The following is a 22,981-nucleotide window of genomic DNA, read 5'->3' on the forward strand; positions in this document are numbered from 1 at the left end:
GCAGGTCTACAATTTTGCTTCTGGTGTCCTTCGACAGCTCTTTGGTCTTCACCATAGTGGAGTTTGGAGTGTGACTGTTTGAGGTTGTGGTACTGTTACTCGTGGTACTCGTACTGTTAACTAGTTCAAACAGGTGCCATTAATACAGGTAATGAGTGGAGGACAGAGAAGCCTCTTAAAAAAGAAGTTACAGGTCTGTGACAGCCAGAAATCTTGCTTGTTTGTAGGTGACCAAATACTTATTCTCCACCATTATTTGCAAATAAATTCTTTAAAAATCAGGCAATGTGATTTTCAGAATTTTTTCTCTCATTTTATCTCTCATAGTTGAGGTCTATCTATGATGTCAATTACAGGCCTCTCTCATTTTTTAAAGTGGGAGAACTTGCATAATTGGTGACTGACTAAATACTTTTTTTCCCCCACTGTATACCTGATGTCCTCCCTCAAATGCAAAACCCACGTAAGTAAAATGGAGCTCTAAGACAGGCCAATTCCAAAACCCCAAAACTGTAATGCAACAGCCTTGACTTGTCACATTTACGCCCCCAAAATAAAAACAACAGGGTTGTAAATAGACTTGTTAAACCCATCGGAGCCTTTTTTTTAATCCCACATACCTACTTTTGATACATCAAACAAGAACTTAAAGTACTCAATATATGTATTCTATGGCACCTTCCCCAAAAAATGCACAGCTCCAATTTGAAATGTTAAGCCAATGTTGGCATATCAAGATTGTATTGCCTTACGATTTACAATTTATAATTTACTGGCCTTACGATCCCTCAGTCTGAAGCACAGTTAGCAACTAGTCAGTTTATACACTGTTTATGTGAGTGTATTTGCAGCATATGCAGGTCTGTGTTTAAATACAGTATATATCAGTTAAAAAAAGTTTATATAGGGCATATAGAAATGTAAATGTAAATACTGTAAATGCTCCCACATACTCCCACCCAAAGCCAAACCAAGGGTCTGAGGGTCTGCTAAACACATTAATAACACATATAGGTACTGATATAGGGTATTCTCCAAAGGTCTAGTGCAGAAGGTAAGTCTGGGAGTGTTTTGGCCAGATGAAGTGAGGGGCTCCCTTTGCTGAACTGGGCTCCTGCATGAGTTCTTATGGTATCAGCTGAATTGCTCAGCGCAGCAATCAGCCAAGACTGGGCCCTACCGAAGCGTGAGGCTGATGTCATCACTGGGGCAGGCGTCTGCTTCATGATGACAGGAAGAGAGGAGGGCAGCGGCTGACCCTGCAGCTGCAGTTTAATCAGCTTCATGGCAATGGAGAACTCCAATCTGTCCATCTTTCCGTCCCGGCCCATGTCGGCCAACGCCCTGAGAGAGAAGAGGGAGATTGGAGACAGGCGGAAAGAAAAAGGAGAGGGTGAAAAGATGAAGAGAGGAGGGTTATGAAAAAGGAGTGCTTTATGGCCAGTCAAAAACAAACAGCAATAATAATAAACTTCACAAAAAAAAGCTGGTTTGTGGTGTAATTTGAAGCACAAGGCTGTGATTCTGTTCGCTGTGGGAGTAATTTTGCATCCTATTTGTGAACACAGAGGAATGTTTACTCCAGCCCATAAACCACGGATGAGGAGGAGGTTAAGAAACATTAAGAAGTCTCCACCCAGCACACATACACACACAATCTATCCAAGTAGCCAAAGCCACAAAAACATCTAAAAACACACACGCACACACACACACACACTCATATCATAACATAATCATCAGTAAAATCTATACAGTCATATCAGAATATTATGACCACCTGTCTAATAGTGGGAATAACAACCCTTGGCTCAGACGACACTAGTGAAATGTCATGTCATGGACTGCATTAGGTGATGGGAGGTGTTCATTATAGAGGTTAACTGCTCTATATCCCTGTACCACTTGCCGGAGTCGTCGTTTCCCTCTGGCGTCAATGGCCCATGGGTCACTACTGTTTTGCTGTTGGGAGGCCCTCAATGTGTGGGCCAATCTCTGTATACCTTTATTACGCCACCTTTAGAACATACAACGAAGTCAGTGGTTTCTGAGATGCATACTTTGCCCGTGACGATCGGTTTGCACTCGCTACAACTGACCAGTGTGCTCGCTTATATATATATATGTACAGCAAACCCTGTCACATGGCATCTGTGGCGTCCTGGGTCGACTTAATTCCAAGTCAGGGCTGGTCATAATGTTCTGATATGACTAGATGATTTGTAGTGCAGGGCTGTAGAGGTTTGTATTGCTAACATTTTCTATGTTTTTTGCTCAGTATTATGTATTTGCATGTATATTATAATATATTACTGCACAAATGTACACACGTAAACACGCAAGTAACAGGGCAAATTAAAAATTCATCAAAACCGAAATTCAGAACCTCTAATCAATTTAATCTTGTCCATTGCGATTATTTATATTTTTTTAAAACATGTACTTTCCCTAATCTGTGTGTGTTCATCTACGGTTTCAATTAGTGTGTGTTTTCCACAATACCCCCAGCTAACTCAAAGATTTACTAGATTTGTTTAAGTCCACCATCTGCAGCTCCTTGGATTTAACCTAACGAAGCACTGGTTAGATGAACCAGGGACTAGATGAAACTACAGGCCTTGCTGACGGAGTTTGGAAGTGGTTAAATGAAGACACTGGGTGAAAACAATCGTTACACTGTTATTATAAAGTATTAAAAAAACTTTGTTAAACAGATTTTAAAAATATTCTAAGTTATGTCACATCACCAAAATTTATGTCTAAAAAAGTTATATGCATATGCTATTTGTAACCACTTGACATATTTTCTGAGCAGGTGCACAAGATGTTTATATATAGTACAGTATATAGTACTATGTTTGGGTGTGGCATACAGAAACATGTGAGTAAAAGCAAGTAAAACATGGCCAGATAAAGATGCGGTTATTCTTTAATATGTTAAGCTCCGTTAACATCTCCCAAAGCTCTGTTTGGGAGAAAAGACCATTCTTTGTGGGCATCCATTTAAGCTGTGTAGAGGAGCCAATGGTTGCTGACTGTTGTGCCAAGGAGTCTGTGTTGACTTCAGAACCCCACCCATTGAAACTATTGAACTATTGCAACAAATTTAATTAATTTGACGCCTCTGACTCTCAAAAGGGGCTTTCTTCTTCTGTACCCAACCATCTGCCATCATTGTTTGAAGCCTCTATCCCCTGTTTTATCACCCGTGATACCAGAAAGTGACATTACTCATCCTTTAACCCCTTAAGAAGCCTATGGACCGCCGGCAGTCCGAAAGTGTTATTACAAACTTTTATTACTATTTTATTACTTTAGAATAGCCCCACCAGTCTGTACAGAAGTCCCTGTAGTTACTGACTAATACACCTTGTCTAATAAGTCTTTCTGCGTTAAGGGGTTTAGAAGTACTCCAAGTGGGTATATCACCCACTACTGGTGTAATGAACAAGTGGGTTTGTCTCGAATTTGTCACTTAGACATTAATTATACATTCAATGTTTCTGTTGTATAAACAGTCTTGAAAACACAGCCACAGGAGGGCTAAATATGGACAACAAAAACAACAGCAGCGTGATTACAAAATAAACCAGAGAGAAAAAGAAGAGAGAGAAAAAAGAGAGAGAGAGCTGACACACAAGACAGTCTCTACATAAACAATCAGATGAACCTGATTAGATGTGTGTACTGTTGGGGTGTGTCCGTGTGCATGCATGCATGTGTATGTGTGTGTGCTCTTACCAGATCTCAGCAAGGACTGATGCAGGAAGGCCAGACTGCAGGAAAAACTTGCGTGCTTGATCTCCTATACATGCACACATACACAAACACAATTAACAATACACGTACAAACACAGGATGCAAATATACACAATATGTCCAAAAGTATCCGGGCACCCCTTCTAAGCAGTAAATTCAGCTACTTAATTCAGCAGTACACCCACTGCTGACACAGGTGTTCAAATGCTCACACAGCTTGACTAATCTCCATAGAAATGCTGTACATGAGCCTCTGTTCACCAGGCTCACCATGCCTAATGCTAGAGGCATAAAGCCACCCAACGTTGGGATGGGGAACAGAGGATCTGTTTTCTCTCGAGTGATGGGGCTCCATCCAATAAGTCTGGAATGAGCTGGAGTTGCAGAACTAATCACTGAACCTCCTCAGTACCTGACCTCACTGATGCTCTTGTGGCTCTTGAATGCAGTCATATCCTCCTTATAGCAATGTCCCCACATTTTGTGTAAATCCTTTCCAGAAGAGGTTGTTACGGCAACAAAGCAGGATGAATGCCCTGTTGAATTCAGGTGAAATGCTGGAGGAGCAGGTGTTTATATACACTTGGGCATTTCATGTACTTTTTATGTGTGTGTGTGTGAGGCAATGACATCAATGTTTCTGTACAGCGGCTCAGTGTTTGCTTTTGACCCGGATTCACTTCCTAGCTATTGCTCTACTTGAGAGTGTGTGTGCGCGTGTGTACACTCACCTGACACATATCCAAGTGTGGGAGTAAGAGAGTCAAACTGTTTATCATGTTTTCCTCTCTCCTCTGGAGTTATAGCCCAAATATTAAACCCCCCTGAGAGAGAGAGAGAGAGAGAGAGAGAGAGAGAGAGAATCATAAAAACACAGAATATTTACAATACTTACAATACAGCATATATTTAGTAGCTGTTTACTAAATTTATAGCAGTTACTGAATCATTTATAGAATGTAGATGGATTATAGATCCGGAATAATCCATAGTAGACTCTGAATAATTAATAGTAGTTACTGAATAATTCATAGGCGATATTGAATAATTCATATGAGATACAGAATAATTCATAGTAGATCCTGAATCATTTATAGCAGACACTGAATAATTAATTGTAGATACCGAATAAATTAAAGTAGATACAGAATAATTCATAGTAGATACTGAACAGAGAGACACTGGGATCAGGACAGGCTTCATAACACACACACACACACACACACACACACACACACACACACACATTATGCTCAGCAGGGCAAGGAAAAAGCGAGCTAGCCATTAGACATCCATCTACCTGCAGACTCACATTTAATGGATAAATCCAATACTTTCACATGCTCTCTCATTCAAGTGCACTCTCTCCCATTATCCACCCCCCCACCCCCGTCTCTCACACACACAAACAAACACACATACACACACACACACACACACACACACACACTCACATTTAAACCTTGCACTCAATCTCTAATGGCCAATCCTAATACCTGCTCTAAAAGTGGACAACAAAGAAGAAGAAAAGGAACAGAACAAGCAACATAATGATGGGAACAATTGAACAGATGTGTAATTGGAATGTGAAATCAATATCATTAATATGATATTTGAAATGACATAATTTCAAAATGAACACACTTGTAATTAAAATCTATCCATTTATATTCGGGTGAAAAATGTGATCCTGATATGTGCCTGATATAAGGAGAATTGTATTGAATTGTTAACATTTCTGTGTAGTTCAGTGATTTAAATGTAAGCAGTTGTTCAGAGTGGTGTGAAATGGGAGAGAAATTGACTGTTATGTACTATCCCAACCCACCAGTGAACCTCCACTTGTCTCCCGAGCTTCATATGGAATGCTGATGATGGTAAACTCTTCTCAAAATTGTGGTAAAACTGTGTGAACTCAAAACTACTTGGTGTAATAACGCTGTGAAAGTTGTATGAAAGACATCAGGGTCTATTGACAACCACTGTGAACAATTCTGACTCAGTAAGTTTCTCTTGTGTGGAGCTGTTTACACCAAAAACACTGTCAGAATTCCCCTCAATATTTCCAGCATGCCCCCATCCCATTCTAGTGTGTGGGGTCTAATTGTATGGGTCCTGTGTGATAACCTCAAATGGCGAATGTGTTCATGTACTCACAGCGAAACAGGAAATACCACTGTGAGACCAGTGGCACTTCCTGGTGGCAACTTCTAATCCAAACATCACTCTCTTTCACACACACACACACACACACACACACATACACATACACATACACACACATACACACATACACACACATACACACACTAACCCAAACAGCAACTCTTAAAGCCCTGCAGTCCCTGGAGGACTAACATGAGCAACAACAAATTCACAGACTCTCTCTCTTACACACACACACACACACACACACTAGAGATAGTCCTAATCTCTGGGGTTTAAATTTTAAACCACAGCAACCTTCAGAGGCAGTGTGCACAAGGTGTGAAAAAAACATGCAGAACACAAAGAGGCTGGCCAATAATAACCTTGGACAGTTAACTTCAAAATAAATATGCAAAGAAATTTTGAAAGTGGGTTTTCAGAACATTCCTAAACATCCCAAAACACCTGAGATGAAATACCTTGGGATCAAAGAAGGAACACCAAAGAAAAGTAACTGGAGGATGTTCAGCATTGCGGTATTTCAGCAAAGTGGGAAGGCAAGTTCAGCCCTTAATAGATAGATATATAACTTTGTTAATACCAGAAGGAACATCAGGTATATTAATATTAATATTAATAATAATAATAATAATAATAACAAAAATAATAAGAGAGGTATCTAGCTGCCGATAAAAGATGTGTTCAATTCGTGAAGGCAGCATAGATGTATCCTTCGCTGCCTTTCGTATCCCATAATCCTCTGGGATGGCAATCTTTACAAAAGATGTTTACGTTTATTTTCTCTTAATATTTAATTCTCAGTGTTTCAGCCTAGTTTTAGATTTTCACTTGTTGGTATCCTGGCAATGTCATGAAGTATTGCTGCCTTCAAAGTGCTTCTCAAGCGTGATTCAGTTGCAGGCAGCTGCCTTCATCACAATGCTAACTTCTAAGGTACTTACTTATGAGACAGCATAGGCAACAAGGCACTGAGGTGGCTGCCTTCCGTTTCTGACACAGTGGAAAGCCCCTCGGTTGGGCAGTAACCCTGTGCTGGGTTAAACTGAAGCCCCAGCTGGGTGGAGGTAATGATCTTCAAAATAAAATCCCCATTTAAAATCCCCCAAATTTTCCCACATTTCATTTCCTAATTAAAAGCATTTTTGATTGAAGTCAGCACATTGAAAATACTGTTAGGTTAGATGTAAATGAATATGATCTTAATAGAAATACATTAAAATGGTTTTATAATTACAGAGAGGTCCTGGTAAACACTTGTTGTGTTGTGGGTGGCAAGCTAGCTAAGTGCATCTGCTGTATTCATTTGTTTTGTGGATGGTATTTAGCTGCTATCTAATTGTAGTGGCTGTATTACATTTGTTTGAAGGATATAATTAGCTTGCTAGTTAAGTGTAGCTGCTGTATCCGTTCATTTTTCTGTATGTAATGAGGTAGCTAGCTAAGTGTAGACGCAATATGAATTTGCGACTCCCTGAGAGACTCAGGGAACAGCATCTTCAGCAGGAAGTGGCACAAAACCGCAGCCGATGGAATCACTGATTAATTGGCATATATATATTTTTCCAACTCTCTGGATAAGAGCTTAAAATACGCAACGCTTTTAAATTGAACGCTCAATGCAACTGAGAAGCTAAAAATAGGTAAGGTTACACAAAAAAGTTTCGTAGTTGTGTGTGCGGGAGATGAAGCCGGAGATAGAACAGAGTGCTATAGAAGGCAACAGAACACGGGTGCTGTTGCGGCTCAGCTGGTGATTAATGTCAGAAAACACACTGTACGTCCTGCAGCCAGCGGCGTTCTGCACTCAGGGCAATCTGCTATCTCACAGAGAACTAGAACAGTGTGGTGTGTTGGTGCTACACGTTCGTGCAAAACTCTGAGATAAAGAGAGCTAGAAAAATACAAACACACACACACACAGTCTCCTGCCACCTGTTGCATTCTCCCTCGGTTCACAGTTTTCCCCCTCGTCAGCAGGACTGTGATTCAGAAAGAGGTCGTCATGATTAATTAAGTGCTAGAATGTGGATTCATGTGAGGCTTTTCTTGGCAAAAATGAAACAGCACCCTCCTGTCCTTTAGCCGAGGACAATAACTCTCGACACTTAGCCCGCCCCTAGAGGAGTTTTATTCTAATAAACTATATTTTAAGGATATTACACTTTAACAGAAAGACAGAAAGAGGGAATGTGTACAGTTGAAGTTTAGGGCGGGAGAAAATCCCTTTTCACTGTTGAGTGAGACTGGGCTCCGGAATCAGGTCCCTCAACAATGACGCCATGGCAACAAAGTGTATTGCTGTGGGAACCAGGCTGCCTCTGAGCCTAAGAGATCTGCTGGGATACAACACAGTCTCTGCTGTAGACGAGCAGAGAAATACCGGCCTACTGCCATCTGGCCTAATAACACAGCAATAGTGCTGGCCTAATGTAGGCCTAGTAGTGGCCTCGCACCGATTTAATGACGGCTTAATCTGGGCACAGCAGTGCTCTGATGCTGGCTTAATGTAGGCCTAGTAGTGGCCCAGCACTGCTATAATGCTGGTCTAATCAGGACATAGCAGTGGTCTGATGCTCGCTTAATGTAGGCCTAGTAGTGGACTAGCACTTCTATAATGCTGGTCTAATGAGGTCATAGCAGTGGTCTGATGCTCGCTTAATGTAGGCCTAGTAGTGGACTAGCATTTCTATAATGCTGGCCCAAACAGGGCATAGTAGTGGTCTAATGCTCGCTTAATGTAGGAATAGTAGTGGCCCAGCACTGCTATAATGCTGGTCTAATCAGGGCATAGCAGTGGTCTTATGCTCGCTTAATGTAGGCCTAGTAGTGGACTAGCACTGCTATAATGCTGGTCTAATCAGGACATATTAGTGGTCTAAGGCTTGCTTAATGTAGGCCTAGTAGTGGCCTAGCACTTCTATAATGCTGGTCTAATCAGGGCACAGTAGTGGTCTGTTGCTGGCTTATAGCACTGCTATAATGCTGGTCTAATGTCAGCCAAGTAGTAGTCTTAAGGCCGTCACACACTGGACTTCTAAAAAAACAATCTAGCACATATACACATAGCATATACCACTATATAGCATATACCATGTAGGGAAAACTGCAGAGGTTGCTGTAACAACAGCATCTTAAAAAATCTTACTGTTACACTATCGCTACCATGTTCAGACTCCCATGTTTTTTTTTTCCCAATCTAGGCACAAAGATTGATCCAATATCATACTGTACTACACAGTTCTACAATGTTCACACCGTCCAGAATGTTCTGAATGTTCCTCCTTCTCAATATTGTACAGTGTTCCCCCAATCCATTCCCAGTGTTCTTCCCATCCACACTGTTTCACTCCCATGGATTTTCCAAAACTTGACACTAGGATTTCAGGTGCATGCCCCCCTGTTCTTCTTTAGTTTGGGGGGTTGACCTTAGTCGGCTTGCCTAACATTAGCCTAGGCCTAGCTCTTACAGATTCTGAAAAACGTCACTTCACCCTTGCTTCAAAACAGCCTTACTGTGTGCAGAATTTGTTTAAAGCGATGTCCACTGGCTTGTATTGGGCTTATATTTCACATAAACCTGAGAATCCAGTTCCTTATCTTTTGTTTTCTGCTGTTATCCCAGCCTAGCATTGCTATTCCACCAATATGTGCATGCTAGCACTCATACAAAAGCTCAGACATGGGAGTGTTTTCTTTTCCTGAAGTCTTGACATTATTTTGGATCTGGCTACTGACATTCTTCTCCCCCAGAGTCACTAACGTTCAAATAACATTCCTTAAAGTACTGTTTTGCCAGCTACGCTCTATAAACAGTAGGCACTCTTCAGCATTGCAGAAAGACAGCACACACTCCCCATCCCAGTGGTACCTTGCCCCAGAGATAGGGAAAGCCATGCTCTGCACAACTTCGTGTTCTACCTTCTGTAACACACCTAAACTGGCTCATGAAAGGGTGGGTAATTAGCTGATGAGTTGCATCAGGTGTGTGTAATTGGAAAAAAGCATGAGGTCCTCCAGTCTAGGACAGATTGTCATTAGACTATGGTCTACAAGTAAAGCTGCACTGATGGCATCTGCAATTAGCAAACAATGGAAAGGACAGAATCAGCATTTTTTGCTGCATCCGCAGCATTATAATACAAACATGGTTTAAGGTAACTGTCAGATGTCGGGCCACGCCATTAGAGAGTTGAGTGTTGTTCATCTAACAATGCTGATTCAGCTTATCAGCTCATTACCAAACCCACTTACCCTCACAGCTCTCCGGTGGCATATACGGCTTGGAGATGTCCCTTCTTGTGTGCTGTTTAACAGGTATTCGATTTTTTACCTTTCCACTTATGGCACTATATATAAACATAAACAGGCTGTGTTTGTAATTGCGTCCTTAATTGGGTGTTTGTATGTTTTGCTCCTGGGCTCTCCCTACAGTTGGGGAGCGTAATTCACATTTTTCTCCATTGCAGAAAATACATGCAGAGCCCTCTCTAAGAACATGTGTTATTCATGCATTCCTGGACAAGCTCTCAGATACAGAACCAGCACTAAACGTGAAAAAAGCATTTATTACCTGAGGTCATTTTACACGATTTAACATTAATATGACTAGCATTACGCAGGTCTCTTGTATCTCCACCAAAATGACATAGTAGAGTTATTTTACGGCACAGTCAACACATTCAACTGGGAAGTGATTTTTTAAGTCACACATTATTTAAGTGTAAAAAAAATGTGTTGGAAATTCAGATATGCTATGACATGATATGGGCCTCTAATTATCTCTGAAAGCTTAATTATGTAACTAGCATGAAAACAGTGCAGTAAAGAGTGAGACTCTTTCACTGATATGGTTAAAGCTGGTTAATGAGTCTCTTTTCTGGGTAAAAAAAAAAACTTGTTTTTTAAATGAAAAACATGTTAAACATTCAGCACACCAGCTACCAGTTTGGCTTCAGGGTTCTTCAGGTTCACTTTGTTCTACAGTGCTCTCCCCATCCATCCATCCACACTATTTCAGAATGCTCTTTCCATTCTCACTCAATTCATGATGTTCTAGTTTTCTCCCTAATTCACACATGTAGTGAAAAGGTTCTCCATTCACACCACTCTACACTGTTCTCCTCATCCAATGAAATCGTTCAAGAGTGTTTTCCCATTCACACTGTTCTAGATTGCTCTTCCCATCCGTTCAAACTGTTTAACAATGTTCTCCCCTTCCATTTACACTGTTCTTCACTGTTCTTCCCATCCATTCAAACCTAACTACAATGTTCTCCCCATCCATTTACACTGTTCTTCACTGTTCTTCCCATCCATTCAAACCTAACTACAATGTTCTCCCCATCCATTCACACTGTTCTTCACTGTTCTTCCCATCCATTCAAACCTAACTACAATGTTCTCCCCATCCATTCACACTGTTCTTCACTGTTCTTCCCATCCATTCACACCTAACTACAATGATCTCCCCATCCATTCACATTGTTTTTCAATGTTCTCCCATCCATTCACACCTGACTACAATGTTCTCCCCACTGACACCAATCTAATATGTTTTCCCAATTCATTCACACCAGTCTACAATGTTCTCACTGTTCTACAATGTTCTCCCCATCCTGTCACATAATTCTACAATGTTCTTTAAATCTAACCACACTGTTGTAGAACAAAACATGTTGTTCTAGAAACCAAGTGTCAGAGCAATAATATTATTACATGTCCTAATTCACCTATTCAAGTACATTCTCATTGTCTTGTGTTTGTTTTGATCCTGTAGGGTTCATTCAAAGCTCTAACTGCGACCTCTCTGAAGAACATTCAATTTTAAATTGTAATTCAGTAAAAAGTGTGACTAAGATTTACACCAGATTTTTTGAGAACTTGCGCCGGTTCCACTATTTGGGAAGGGTTTTCCCTCGTCTGAAATGTAGATTCTTATTGGTTCTGCCTCTGTGTGTGACTCTCTGTCACTCCACCCCTCGAAATACAGATACTGATTGGTTCTGCCTCTAAATCTGCCTCTCTGTCCTCTGTTATCCCACCCTCAATATACAGATACTGATTGGTTCTGCCTCTAAATCTGCCTCTCTGTCCTCTGTTATCCCACCCTCAATATACAGATACTGATTGGTTCTGCCTCCAAATCTGCCTCTCTGTCCTCTGTTATCCCACCCCCAATATACAGATACTGATTGGTCCTGTCTCTGAGTCTGACTGTTTGTCACCCCCCCCCCCCCAAAAAAAAACAAAACTGATTTTCAATCTTTGTTATCCCGTCCTCAGCTAAAACAGAGATTCTGATTGGTTCTGTCTCTGAGTTTGACTCTCTCCCTGATCATGCCTATTGGTCAGGAAAGTGCAATTCCTTTATTAAGTGTCTGACCTCAAAACTAAAAAGTCGCTGTCTAGAACATGGATGCTTATTCTCCCGTTGTATGTTTACCAATGCTGCTCTACTGTGCTGGTATTTGTTTCTCAGTGTGCTCTGGGCTGATCTGACACCGTTCTGTCTGAAACACAGCACAGCTATGATGAACAGGAGTCCTACTGTAGAGCTTAAACAACAATACAACTCAATACAATCCCTTAACCCAGAAAGAGAGGCAGGGGGAGAGAAGGTGAAGAAAGAAAGAGAGAAAAAGAGAGATGGTGGAGAGGGAGAGAGTGAGCAAAAGAGAGAAAGAAAGATACATTGAGGAGAAAAAGGGAGTGAGGTGGTGGAGAAAAGGAGACGGAGAAAAACAGTGAAGGGGAAAGAAAGAGAGCTGGAGGAGAAAGGGATAGAGGGAGAGAGAGAGAGAGAGATGCTGCAATTGGCTTGATAAGAAGGTTTGGGGGAGAGAGAGGGTCCTCTGTGTCTCGAAGTCACAAAGACCAGCGTTCTTACCATTCATGACTGCAGGTGGGATTCAAGGGTCTTCTGTTCAGTCTGGCTAGCTTACACTCATCTGCAGAGAGAGAGAGAGACAGAGAGGGATGTTAGCAATGTGAGCTTTGAGAGGAGAGTTAGAGGACACAGAAAAAATGGGGGGAGGGAGAGTGGAGTGTGTATGTGTGTGCATGACAGAACTTAAAATGGATAAAAGTGAGAAGCTGAAACTGGGAAAGGAATGAGGTAAATGGGGATGACAGGGTTAGAGGGAATGAGACGATAGAGAAAGGGGGCCAGGCAAGAGAGAGGGGACGAGAGAGAGAGAAAGAGAGAGAGAGAGAGAGAGAGAGAGAGAGAGAGAGAGAAAAGAAAATGTGAGAATGGGAGCGTAGAGAGGATGAAGGGAGAAAAAGAGCGGGGGGGCCGGGGCGGGGGGTGAAGGATGCAGCACACCGAGTGTGGACAGAATCGCTCCATTGCTCAACACACCCACCCCTCTTACTCCATCAGTCACTCTCTCTCTCTCTCTCTCCATCACTGTCTACTTTCAGCATCACGCTCTCTACATCTGTCACTCTTCATCTCTTCATTCTTTAGCACATACACACACACACACACAGTCCCTTTATCCAGTGAGTGAGTGAGAGGGTGAGTGCAGTAAGCGTGTCTTTTAGAGATGTGTAGAATTACTGAATGGAACCGGCTCTAATCTCAGGCCTGATTCTGGAGCGGGGTTTACTTCTCTTTCTCCAGTTACAACTCCATGAGCAAGGCTTGAACATCATCATCATCATATAAAATCCCCAGAACCATCTTTTTAGTTTTCAGACCTCACTGGGTTCACAGCTCTACAGTAACTCTGCCCCCTAAGGAAGTTGGAAAACTGGAAAAATCCATATCCATTCAGTACTGAATTTCACCCAACATTACAGAACCAAACAGCCATGCTTTGTGATGACCTGTGCTTTGGATTTTCCTTACTGGGTTCAGCTCTACAGCAGTTCTGCCGTTTTTTGGAAGTTGGAAAATGGAAATAGATTAAATATCCAAATATACTACTAACATAAAAACAACCACATGGGTACCATAGCAATCATTTGGCAACACCCTGACAACCACCTGAGACACTATAACAACTACTAATGTATGCCATAGCAACCACCCAGCAACACTATAGCAATCTTCTAGCAACTACTTAACAACGACCTTGAATACCATAGCAACTACTTAGCAACAACCTAGCAAATAGCAATTATGTTGCAGATAAATGTGGTAAATGCCCATACTGTATACCTTTACCGCTTTTTAATTTAATCTGCAGGACACTGTACAAGTGCAGAAAAAAAGGTTTAATAAAATGAATATCCAGAATACATTCATTTCAAAAAAGATGATTTTTTTTAAATGCAGATTTCTCAGGTACTCTTATCACCTGAAATCTGTCCAACCTGCTTGCCCAGGCATGTTCATTTTACATTCCAAAAAATCAGTATCGGCTCTGTTATTTGGCTACGGAGCTGCGGGTAGCTCCATTGGGAATGCAGCTGAAAGTGCTTCTTAAGGGCAGTACCAGGAAATGACAACGTACACGGCTTCCTGTTTAGGCAGGCAGGGCTGAGGAAGTACACAAAGCAGCTTTGATCACCAAGAACACACAAGTGCCCACTGTTCGACCCCTCTGAGCCACTGGGATCAGTCCAGACAACTCCACTTTGCGCACTTCGCAATGTCTACTACAAGGGGACGGGGGAAACCAACTCTTAACTTTTTTCGAGAGACAAACAGCAGTAATCTGTATTTATTTCTATGTAGAATTGTTATGAATTTAAACATATTTATAGTACAAATCAAATGATTATGAACTCAAGCTTCATCAAATGCAACACCAACAGAATGCTTAGGAACAAACTGTTCTGGCTGATGTCAATAAAGATGCTCTGTTGTGTCGGTTGTTGTTAAATTGACTTCATTGTAAAAATGAATTGTGAAATCCTTGCTTCCATGCTCTTGAAGGACGACAGGACAACAAATCAATGGGAAGACTCAATAGTGCGTGAGAAAGTGTTGAAAAAATGTGGACATTAACCCAACTTTATTCTAGGGGGCTGACAGGGTAAAGTTTGGGTAATGTCCAGTACAAATGAAATGGACATTTGCATTTACACATACAGCTCCTTTGGTGAATGTCTTACAAGGCATTGGCCCTGTGATCTGTGAATTGCATGCCATCCCTGGCAAGGAGTCTCAGACGGCATAACTGGCCTAGCTCTCTCTGGGTGAACAGAATGGCTCTCCCTCTCCCCCATCACCAGCACAATGCTTGTCAGTGTGAGTGTCTCTTAGCTGATGTAACAGAATTAGCTGTTTGTGTTTTCCTCCAAGTGTGTTCGGCTGCCAATGATGTTGTGAAGCCAGGGTTACACTACGCAATTTTATCCTGATTTTAACCCAGTTTAACCCAGCATAGGTCCCGTCTATAGCCAATGAAAACTGTTTTTAGGTTTTTAGGCTATTAGGCAGTTTCTAATTAGAATTTTACATTCCACCTTAAATGATACAGCAGCTACTTGCTTCTGCTAGTACATGTCCGATACTGTAGTACCATTTAAGGAGGACCAGAAATGTAAAAATAAAAGCCAACATCTGCCTCGTACCTAGGGTAGCATCCAATATGTGTTGTGCTACTCACCTCCAACTCCCTCTGCAGTCTGTAAGGCCAGCGCAAATGGCGGCTCGAATCTGCATCTGTTAGGTAACATGAGGCATGCAACTAGTTGAAGTCATGTAGTGGATGATATCTAGTCGTTTAGTGTGCGATAGATGTTTTTTCATAAAAATGAGCAAAACACAACCGGGAACTCGTTTATTAATCTGCTATGACTTTAAAAGTTCTGCAGTGTACCCAAGGCAGAACTTACTTGCAGTTGGAGAAGAAACTGACTGTTTTTATGTTTCTAAGAGAAAGCATATTGCTGCTGTCACACATTCACCTTGTATCTCCAAAATGGTAACTTGGAAAAGGAAAAAAAAGACTACGGAACTCAATATAAGATTTTATCATCATTTTAAGTCATTTTGGAGCATTTCTATTGGCCTATTCATTCTGAAAGCTTGACAAAATATGAAGGACAACTGCCAAAATTACACTATGCCAGAAGATGGAAAAGGAATGTGCAGGGTTTTCATATGACACCAATGATATGCTAGCCCAGTTTTGAAAGCACTGTGTGATAGGAAGAGTCCTAGCTAAAGAGAGGAAACTGGCAATTAGGGAGACTGAGAAAAGTCAACTGTTGCAGGGCTGAATAGGTGGTACAACTGTATGTAAATATAATGTGACATCATATATACAACCAGTTAAAACGGATGATACTGGTTTTTGTATTTTAGTTTGCATGTAAGCTCTGGACAGCATGGACTGGGGTATGTTTTGAAAAAGTGAGTAAACAGTGGGGAAACATTGGCCTGCCAAGATAAGGGCCCTTTAAAGCTTGACTTAAGGGTGGTGAAGAGAGGGATTAATTTGGGAGAGTGAGCAGAACAGAAGCGTTCATCCTTTAATCATCCTTTAATCATCAGCTCACAGCAAATAAAGACTCCATTACAGACTGCTAACAGCCTGAGACTCATTCACACACCATACGCCAGGGAGAAAGCTAGAGAGAGAGAGAGAGTGTTAGAGACACAGACAGAAGAGTGCATGGATGGATGGATGGATGGATGAATGGGTAAAGAGCTGAGAACAGCAGTAAAAAGGCTCCACCTTCCATTGATCTGACTTATCTGGAGATACACACACACAGACACAGACTTACATTTCAGGAATACAGCAAATCTCTAGACTTGTATCGGCTGAATGTTGATAAATGAACTTCTAACTAGGGGGTGCACAACTGGAATTGGCCAGAATCTGAATTTGAATCGGTCAGTTCAGGCAATGGTATTTTTTTTGGTCCGCAAGCTCCAGCACTAGCATAAGCCAGCATATGTTGTGTTATACGGTCAACCAACACCACATTGTCATAAACCAGCTTACACCAGCAAGAAATTCATGGTGGTATAAGCTGTCCTTTTTTGTCTGCGGAATTGTAATTTTATGGCATACTGTATATAATGTGAGCCACCTAATTACATGAGCACATGAGCGTTTAACTATTTTCAGCCATTCAGCCCCATGAGAGCATCAGTGAGGTCAGGTACTGATGTTGGATGATTAGTTCTGCCACTCCACTCATCCCCAAAATGCGTTAGATGGAGCGATGTCACACCAGAGAAGACAGTTTCACCGCTCCACAACCTAATACTGGGAGGCTTAAATATACCCCTCTAGCCTACACTTAACATTGGGCATGGGGACCTCAGGCTCATGTGCAGCTACTCCTGGGCACCCTGTTCTATTGGTTTCGGAGCGTATACAATACACAAAATGAACAACAGCCAGTAAAACAGTATATTTTAATGTTTAATTATTTTTTTATGTGTAACAATTCCACAAACCTAAATTAACTCCGAACACAAACAAACCATGTGAAACCATATGAGTCTATGAGCAGTTAACAGAGAGCGTAACACTGCCAGAAATGTGCACTTCTGAGTCGTTTCACACTCCATTCCAAAGCAGATTTAGTAAAGCTTCAGAGAGCTATGGATCTGGAATAACTGCGTTATCTCAGTCTGCATTCGCAATCCCCATTTACCCCCTGCACCACTGAAGCGGAAATGAAACACAGCCCATCCTCCAGCTTCTAATGAGGAGGAGAGCCGGGAGAGGAAAAGAGTGTGTGAGGACAGAGGCCAAGAGAAGAGAAGAGAAAAGAACAGAGAAGACCAGAGATGAGAAGAAAAAAGAAAGAGGTAAAGAGAGAAAGAGATGAGAAGAGAGAGGGATAAACGAGCAGAGGAGAAAAGAGAAGGGAAGAGAAAAGAAGAGGAGAGAAGGGAAGAGAGAGGGATAAACGAGCAGAGAAGAAAAGAGAAGAGAAGAGAAAAGAAGAGGAGAGGAGGGAAGAGAGAGGGATAAACGAGCAGAGAAGAAAAGAGAAGAGAAGAGAAAAGAAGAGGAGAGGAGGGAAGAGAGAGGGATAAACGAGCAGAGAAGAAAAGAGAAAAGAAGAGAAAAGAAGAGGAGAGGAGGGAAGAGAGAGGGATAAATGAGCAGAGAAGAAAAGAGAAGAGAAGAGAAAAGAAAGAAAAGAGGAGATGAGAGGAGAGAAGAGAAAAGAAGAGAATAAAAGAGAAGATAAGAGAAAAGAAAGAAAAGAGGAGATGAGAGGAGAGAAGGGAAGAGAGAGGGATAAATGAGCAGAGGAGAAAAGAGAAGAGAAGAGAAAAGAAGAGGAGAGAAGGGAAGACAGAAGGATAAACGAGCAGAGAAGAAAAGAGAAGAGAAGAGAAAAGAAAAGAAAAAAAAGAGGAGATGAGAGGAGAGAAGAGAAAAGAAGAGAATAAAATAGAAGAGAAGAGAAAAGCATGGATGAGAACAGAAGAGCAAAAAAGAGAAAAGGAGAGAAGAGAAGAGCAGAGAAGGGAAAAGAAGAGAGGAGAAGAGAAAACAAAATGAGAATAAAAAAGAAGAGAATAGAGAGAAGAGAAGAGCAGAGATGATAAGAGAAAATAAGAGAAGAAAGAAGAGAAAAGAATAGAAGAGAGAAGAGTAGAGATGATAAGCAAAAAGAAGAGAAGAAAAAAGAGGAGAAGAGAAAAGAGGAGAAGAGAAAAGAGGAGAAGTGAACAGAAGTGAAAAGAGGAGAGGAGCAGAGAAGAGAAAATAAATATAGAAAAGAAGAAACGAGAAAAGGAGAGGAGAAAAGATGACAGTAGAGGAAAAAAGAAAAGAGAAGAAATGAGAAGAAGAAGAGAAAAGATGTGTGTGAATGTGTGTGTGTGTGTGTGTGTATACGTCTGTGTTTGTTAGCAGGTATTTTGCTGCTAGAACTCAGTAAACTGGACGTGCAGCAAATAGAGGTAGAACTGTGTGCAATAAATTGCAATACACAATCTGTCCTAAACACACACAGTCATACACACCTTCTGGCCAGAGTCTGATAGGAGCTGCCAGCTGCTTGGTTGAGAAGAATACACCGGGGACAGTGAAAGAAGCCAGAACAACACTATGCCAGGCTGCGTCACGCACACACAGCCCAAAACCCTCCGACAGAGTGTGTGTGGATAAACACTTCAGTTTTACAGTGAAGACATCATCCAGACTGCCCACTGACTCTAAAGCAGTCATTTCATTTACAGCAGCTTTATGTAGCATCTGTACCTTAAAATACCAGCCTCCGAATCATGGTGATGCTCCACTGACCTGTAAATATGGAGAATAGTGTCTATATCACTGCCACTCTGGGATCGGCTCTGCTGCTAACTGCACTATGTACCTCTAGAGAAGCAGGGAGGACAACATCCGACCTACATATAATATCAATATCTCCCAATGTCTTCCTCTGTAAGAAAACACACTCCCACTCTCTCTCTCATACACACACACACACACAGACAAGTCTTCTTTGACTGGCTTGTGATGGACACCTGCATGTATGGACCAATCAGCATTCAGCTTCACTTCCTTTCCTAACAGAGCACCCAGTGTGTGCTCTGTGCGGCCTACCCGGCATGCTTTGTGCTCAGGGAAGAAGGGCTGCTCTGTTCACACAGGAAGCACTCAGGCTGCGGCCCAGTCCTCCACTCCGCACTGCTCACTTTACTAACAGCGCATGCTGAAGCTCTACTGCATGCTTACGAGCACGTGCTGCTCAGTGTGAGAGCTTGCAGTCTCTCTGCAGGTTCAGCGTTTCTGGACTCAGGACACAAAGCTCTCATCCCCTAAAGTACACCAGGCAGCCAGCGGCCAGAGTGCAGCACCGCGCAGTTAAATCTCCCTGAGGAGCATCGCTGTATCTAATCCCTGATCCACTGGGGTTAGAGCATCCGCCTAGGCAGCTCTACAAGTGCACAACTGCCCATTCACAAAGTGACAGCAACTACATATATACACCGTATGGACAAAAGAAAAGAAACCTTAAGAAGTCTCCACCCAACACACATACATACACACACACACACCACCACTACCAGTGCCATAGACACACAATCCATTCAAGTAGCCAAAGTCAAAAACACAGCTCCACCAACCCCTCCAAAAAAAGAAAGTATTGGGACACCTGCTCACTCTTTGTTTATCCTGCTTTTGTTGGAGTAACTGCCTCTACTGTCCAGGGAATAAGGCTTTCTACTAGATTTTAAAGCACTGCTGTAAGGATTTGATTGTCAGGATGTTGAATGATCACTTCTCCAACAATACTAAAAGGCTGCATGTAGATCTCGTGATAGCATTTTAGAATTGTTGGATACTTTTTTACACATCTCAAGGACGGCCTGACCCCTGGAAATAAATTTTGGTGTTTTAGATCCCTTCCCAGACTCACATGCATCTACTATCTTCTTTCTGAAGGCATCAGAGAGCTCTGTGGATCTCTCCATGGTCATCTTCACCACTCCCTTCAACAATCAAGAGCAAACCAGACTAATATATATATATATATATATATATATATATATATATATATATATATATATATATATATATTATTATATATATAGTTTTATTTGCCTAATTTTATTATCTCCATCTTCCACTACTGTTCAAATGAAGATCTGATATGAAGATGTCTGTATTTACTTCCTGTTAGTATAGACAGTGAATCGGTCATTCTCTGCTGCATAACTGCTGCATCCTGCAGTTATGCTACAGATAGCTGAGTTGACAAATGTGACACACACAGTTACCTGTACACAGATCCCCAGGTCTCTTTGTGTTGGCCTCCTACTCAATACAAGTACTGTGCAATCAAACACAATCGATAAAAAGGGCGTTTTGGAGAATTCGACAGTAGTTAGGGCACAATGGCACGCTGGCTCTATTCAGCAGCATGCCTGTAATTCTGATCCAACACAATGCCACTTCCAATAACAGAAAGCATGCCAGGCCCAGGAAAGTACTTTCACCCTCTGAACAAGTATGTAAACACTGCACAGCCTTCCTCAACCAAGTAAGTGTATGTTTAGAGCTATTCAGCCCTGCTCTGCAAACTGTGCTGGACTCTGGTATCTATATGCCCTTATGTATGTCATATATATATATATATATATATATACAGTCATGCCCGAAAGTATTCATACCCCTGGCAAAGTTTGACTTAAATTTACTTTTATTTAACCAGAAGTTATATTTTTGCCTTGAAACGACACAGGCATCTCCCAGGAGATAACACGATGATGTACAAGAGGCATCATTGTGGGAAAAAGTATTTCTCAGCTTTTATACACATTTGAACAAAAAGTGGCATGTCCAAAATTATTCATACCCTTTGAAAACTGTCACAGTATATGGGAAAATCCAAAGTTCTATACCATTCCAAATAGTCCAAGCTGTTTTAAAGCATCCTAATTACCCTGATTCATTGGGAACAGCTGTTTTAATCAACTCAACAGGAGAAAAACAGCAGCTCTCTGCAGTTGGTTTGTGGACAGTCATGGCTAAGACAAAGGAGCTCACTAAGGACCTACGGCTGTGCATTGTGGCCGCTCACAAGTCAGGAAAGGGCTATAAAGCCATATCAAAATGTTTTCAAGTTCCAGTGGCTACAGTGCAAAGTATTATTAAACAATACAAGAAGTTCCGCACTGTGGAAAATCTCAGAAGATGTGGTCGGAAGCCAAAAGTGACACCTGTGCTGGCCAGGAGAATAGTGAGAGAGGTGAAGAAAAATCCAAGGATCACCACCAAGGCCATCCTGGTGAATCTGGACTCTGCTGGTGGCGACATCTCAAGGCAGACAGTTCAACGGACACTGCACACTGCTGGGTTCCACGGACGCAGGCCAAGGAGGACACCACTTCTCCAGAAAAGGCACACAAACGCCCGCTTGACCTTTGCAAATGCTCATCTGGACAAAGAAGAAGACTTCTGGTGTTCTGTTTTATGGTCAGATGAAACAAAAATTGAATTGTTTGGCCACAATGATGTGTGCACCATTTGGCGTAAAAAAGGAGAAGTCTTCAACCCTAAGAACACCATCCCCACTGTCAAACATGGTGGTGGGAACCTAATGTTTTGGGGGTGTTTTTCAGCCAATGGACCAGGGAACTTGATGGCAGTAAATGGCACCATGAAAAAAGAGCAATACATCAAGATTCTCAACAACAACATCAGGCAGTCTGCAGAGAAACTTGGCCTTGGGAACCGGTGGACATTTCAGCACGACAACGACCCAAAACACACAGCCAAAGTGGTGAAGAAATGGTTAGCAGACAAAAACATTAATGTTTTGCAGTGGCCCAGCCAGAGTCCTGACTTGAATCCAATTGAGAATCTGTGGAGGGAACTAAAGATCAGGGTGATGGCAAGGAGACCCTCGAACCTCAAAGAGTTGGAGCTCATCACTAAAGATGAATGGGCAAAAATACCAGTGGAGACATGCAAAAAGCTGGTCAGCAATTACAGGAAGCGTTTGATTGCTGTAATAGCCAATAAAGGCTTTTCTATTAATTATTGAGAAGGGTATGAATAATTTTGGACATGCCACTTTTTGTTCAAATGTTTATAAAAGCTGAGAAATATTTTTTCCCACAATGATGCCTCTTGTACATCATCGTGTTATCTCCTGGGAGATGCCTGTGTCATTTCCAGGCAAAAATATAATTTCTGGTTAAATAAAAGTAAATTTAAGTCAAACTTTGACAGGGGTATGAATACTTTTGGGCATGACTGTATATATATATATATATATATATATATATATATATATATATATATATATATATATATATATATATATATATATATAAGCCCCTGCATGTGTGTGTGTGCACATGCTTGCTTTACAGGCTCTGAAAGGAACTCCAGCAAAGCTGATTACATTAAAGAGTGTTTTGGGGACGTAGAGACTCAATCTGTGGATACTTCACACACTCACACACACACACACACAGCTGTAGTATTTGGGGCAGTCTGTGTCCTCTAGGAGAGTGTATTAGAGTCTCTGTAACATATAGAGCATCTTTCTGGGTCAGTCGCTCTACATTACTCTCTCTCATATCTGACCAAATGTATAGGCCGCACAAGCTACTACTAATATATACATATGTGTTCCATATGTGCTACAGCAATGGATTACAGCA

General features: G+C 41.5%; 1 protein-coding gene across 5 annotated transcripts in view; it reads right to left on the minus strand.

Moving 5' to 3' along the window:
- Window positions 1-22,981, minus strand: part of itsn2a (intersectin 2a) — a 67,680-nt gene that overhangs the window by 38,932 nt on the left and 5,767 nt on the right. For all 5 annotated transcript variants that reach the window (XM_072677542.1, XM_072677525.1, XM_072677533.1 and 2 more), the window contains exons 2-5: window positions 12,815-12,875; window positions 4,491-4,583; window positions 3,742-3,805; window positions 1,181-1,344 (exon numbers count right to left, since the gene is read on the minus strand). In XM_072677542.1, the coding sequence (XP_072533643.1) occupies window positions 1,181-1,344; window positions 3,742-3,805; window positions 4,491-4,583; window positions 12,815-12,821 (328 nt within the window). In that variant the 5' untranslated portion in view covers window positions 12,822-12,875. The remainder of the gene's footprint in view (window positions 1-1,180; window positions 1,345-3,741; window positions 3,806-4,490; window positions 4,584-12,814; window positions 12,876-22,981) is intronic.

Source organism: Salminus brasiliensis, chromosome 1 (genome assembly GCF_030463535.1).
Source record: "Salminus brasiliensis chromosome 1, fSalBra1.hap2, whole genome shotgun sequence".
In the NCBI taxonomy this organism is placed as follows: Eukaryota; Metazoa; Chordata; class Actinopteri; order Characiformes; family Bryconidae; genus Salminus; species Salminus brasiliensis.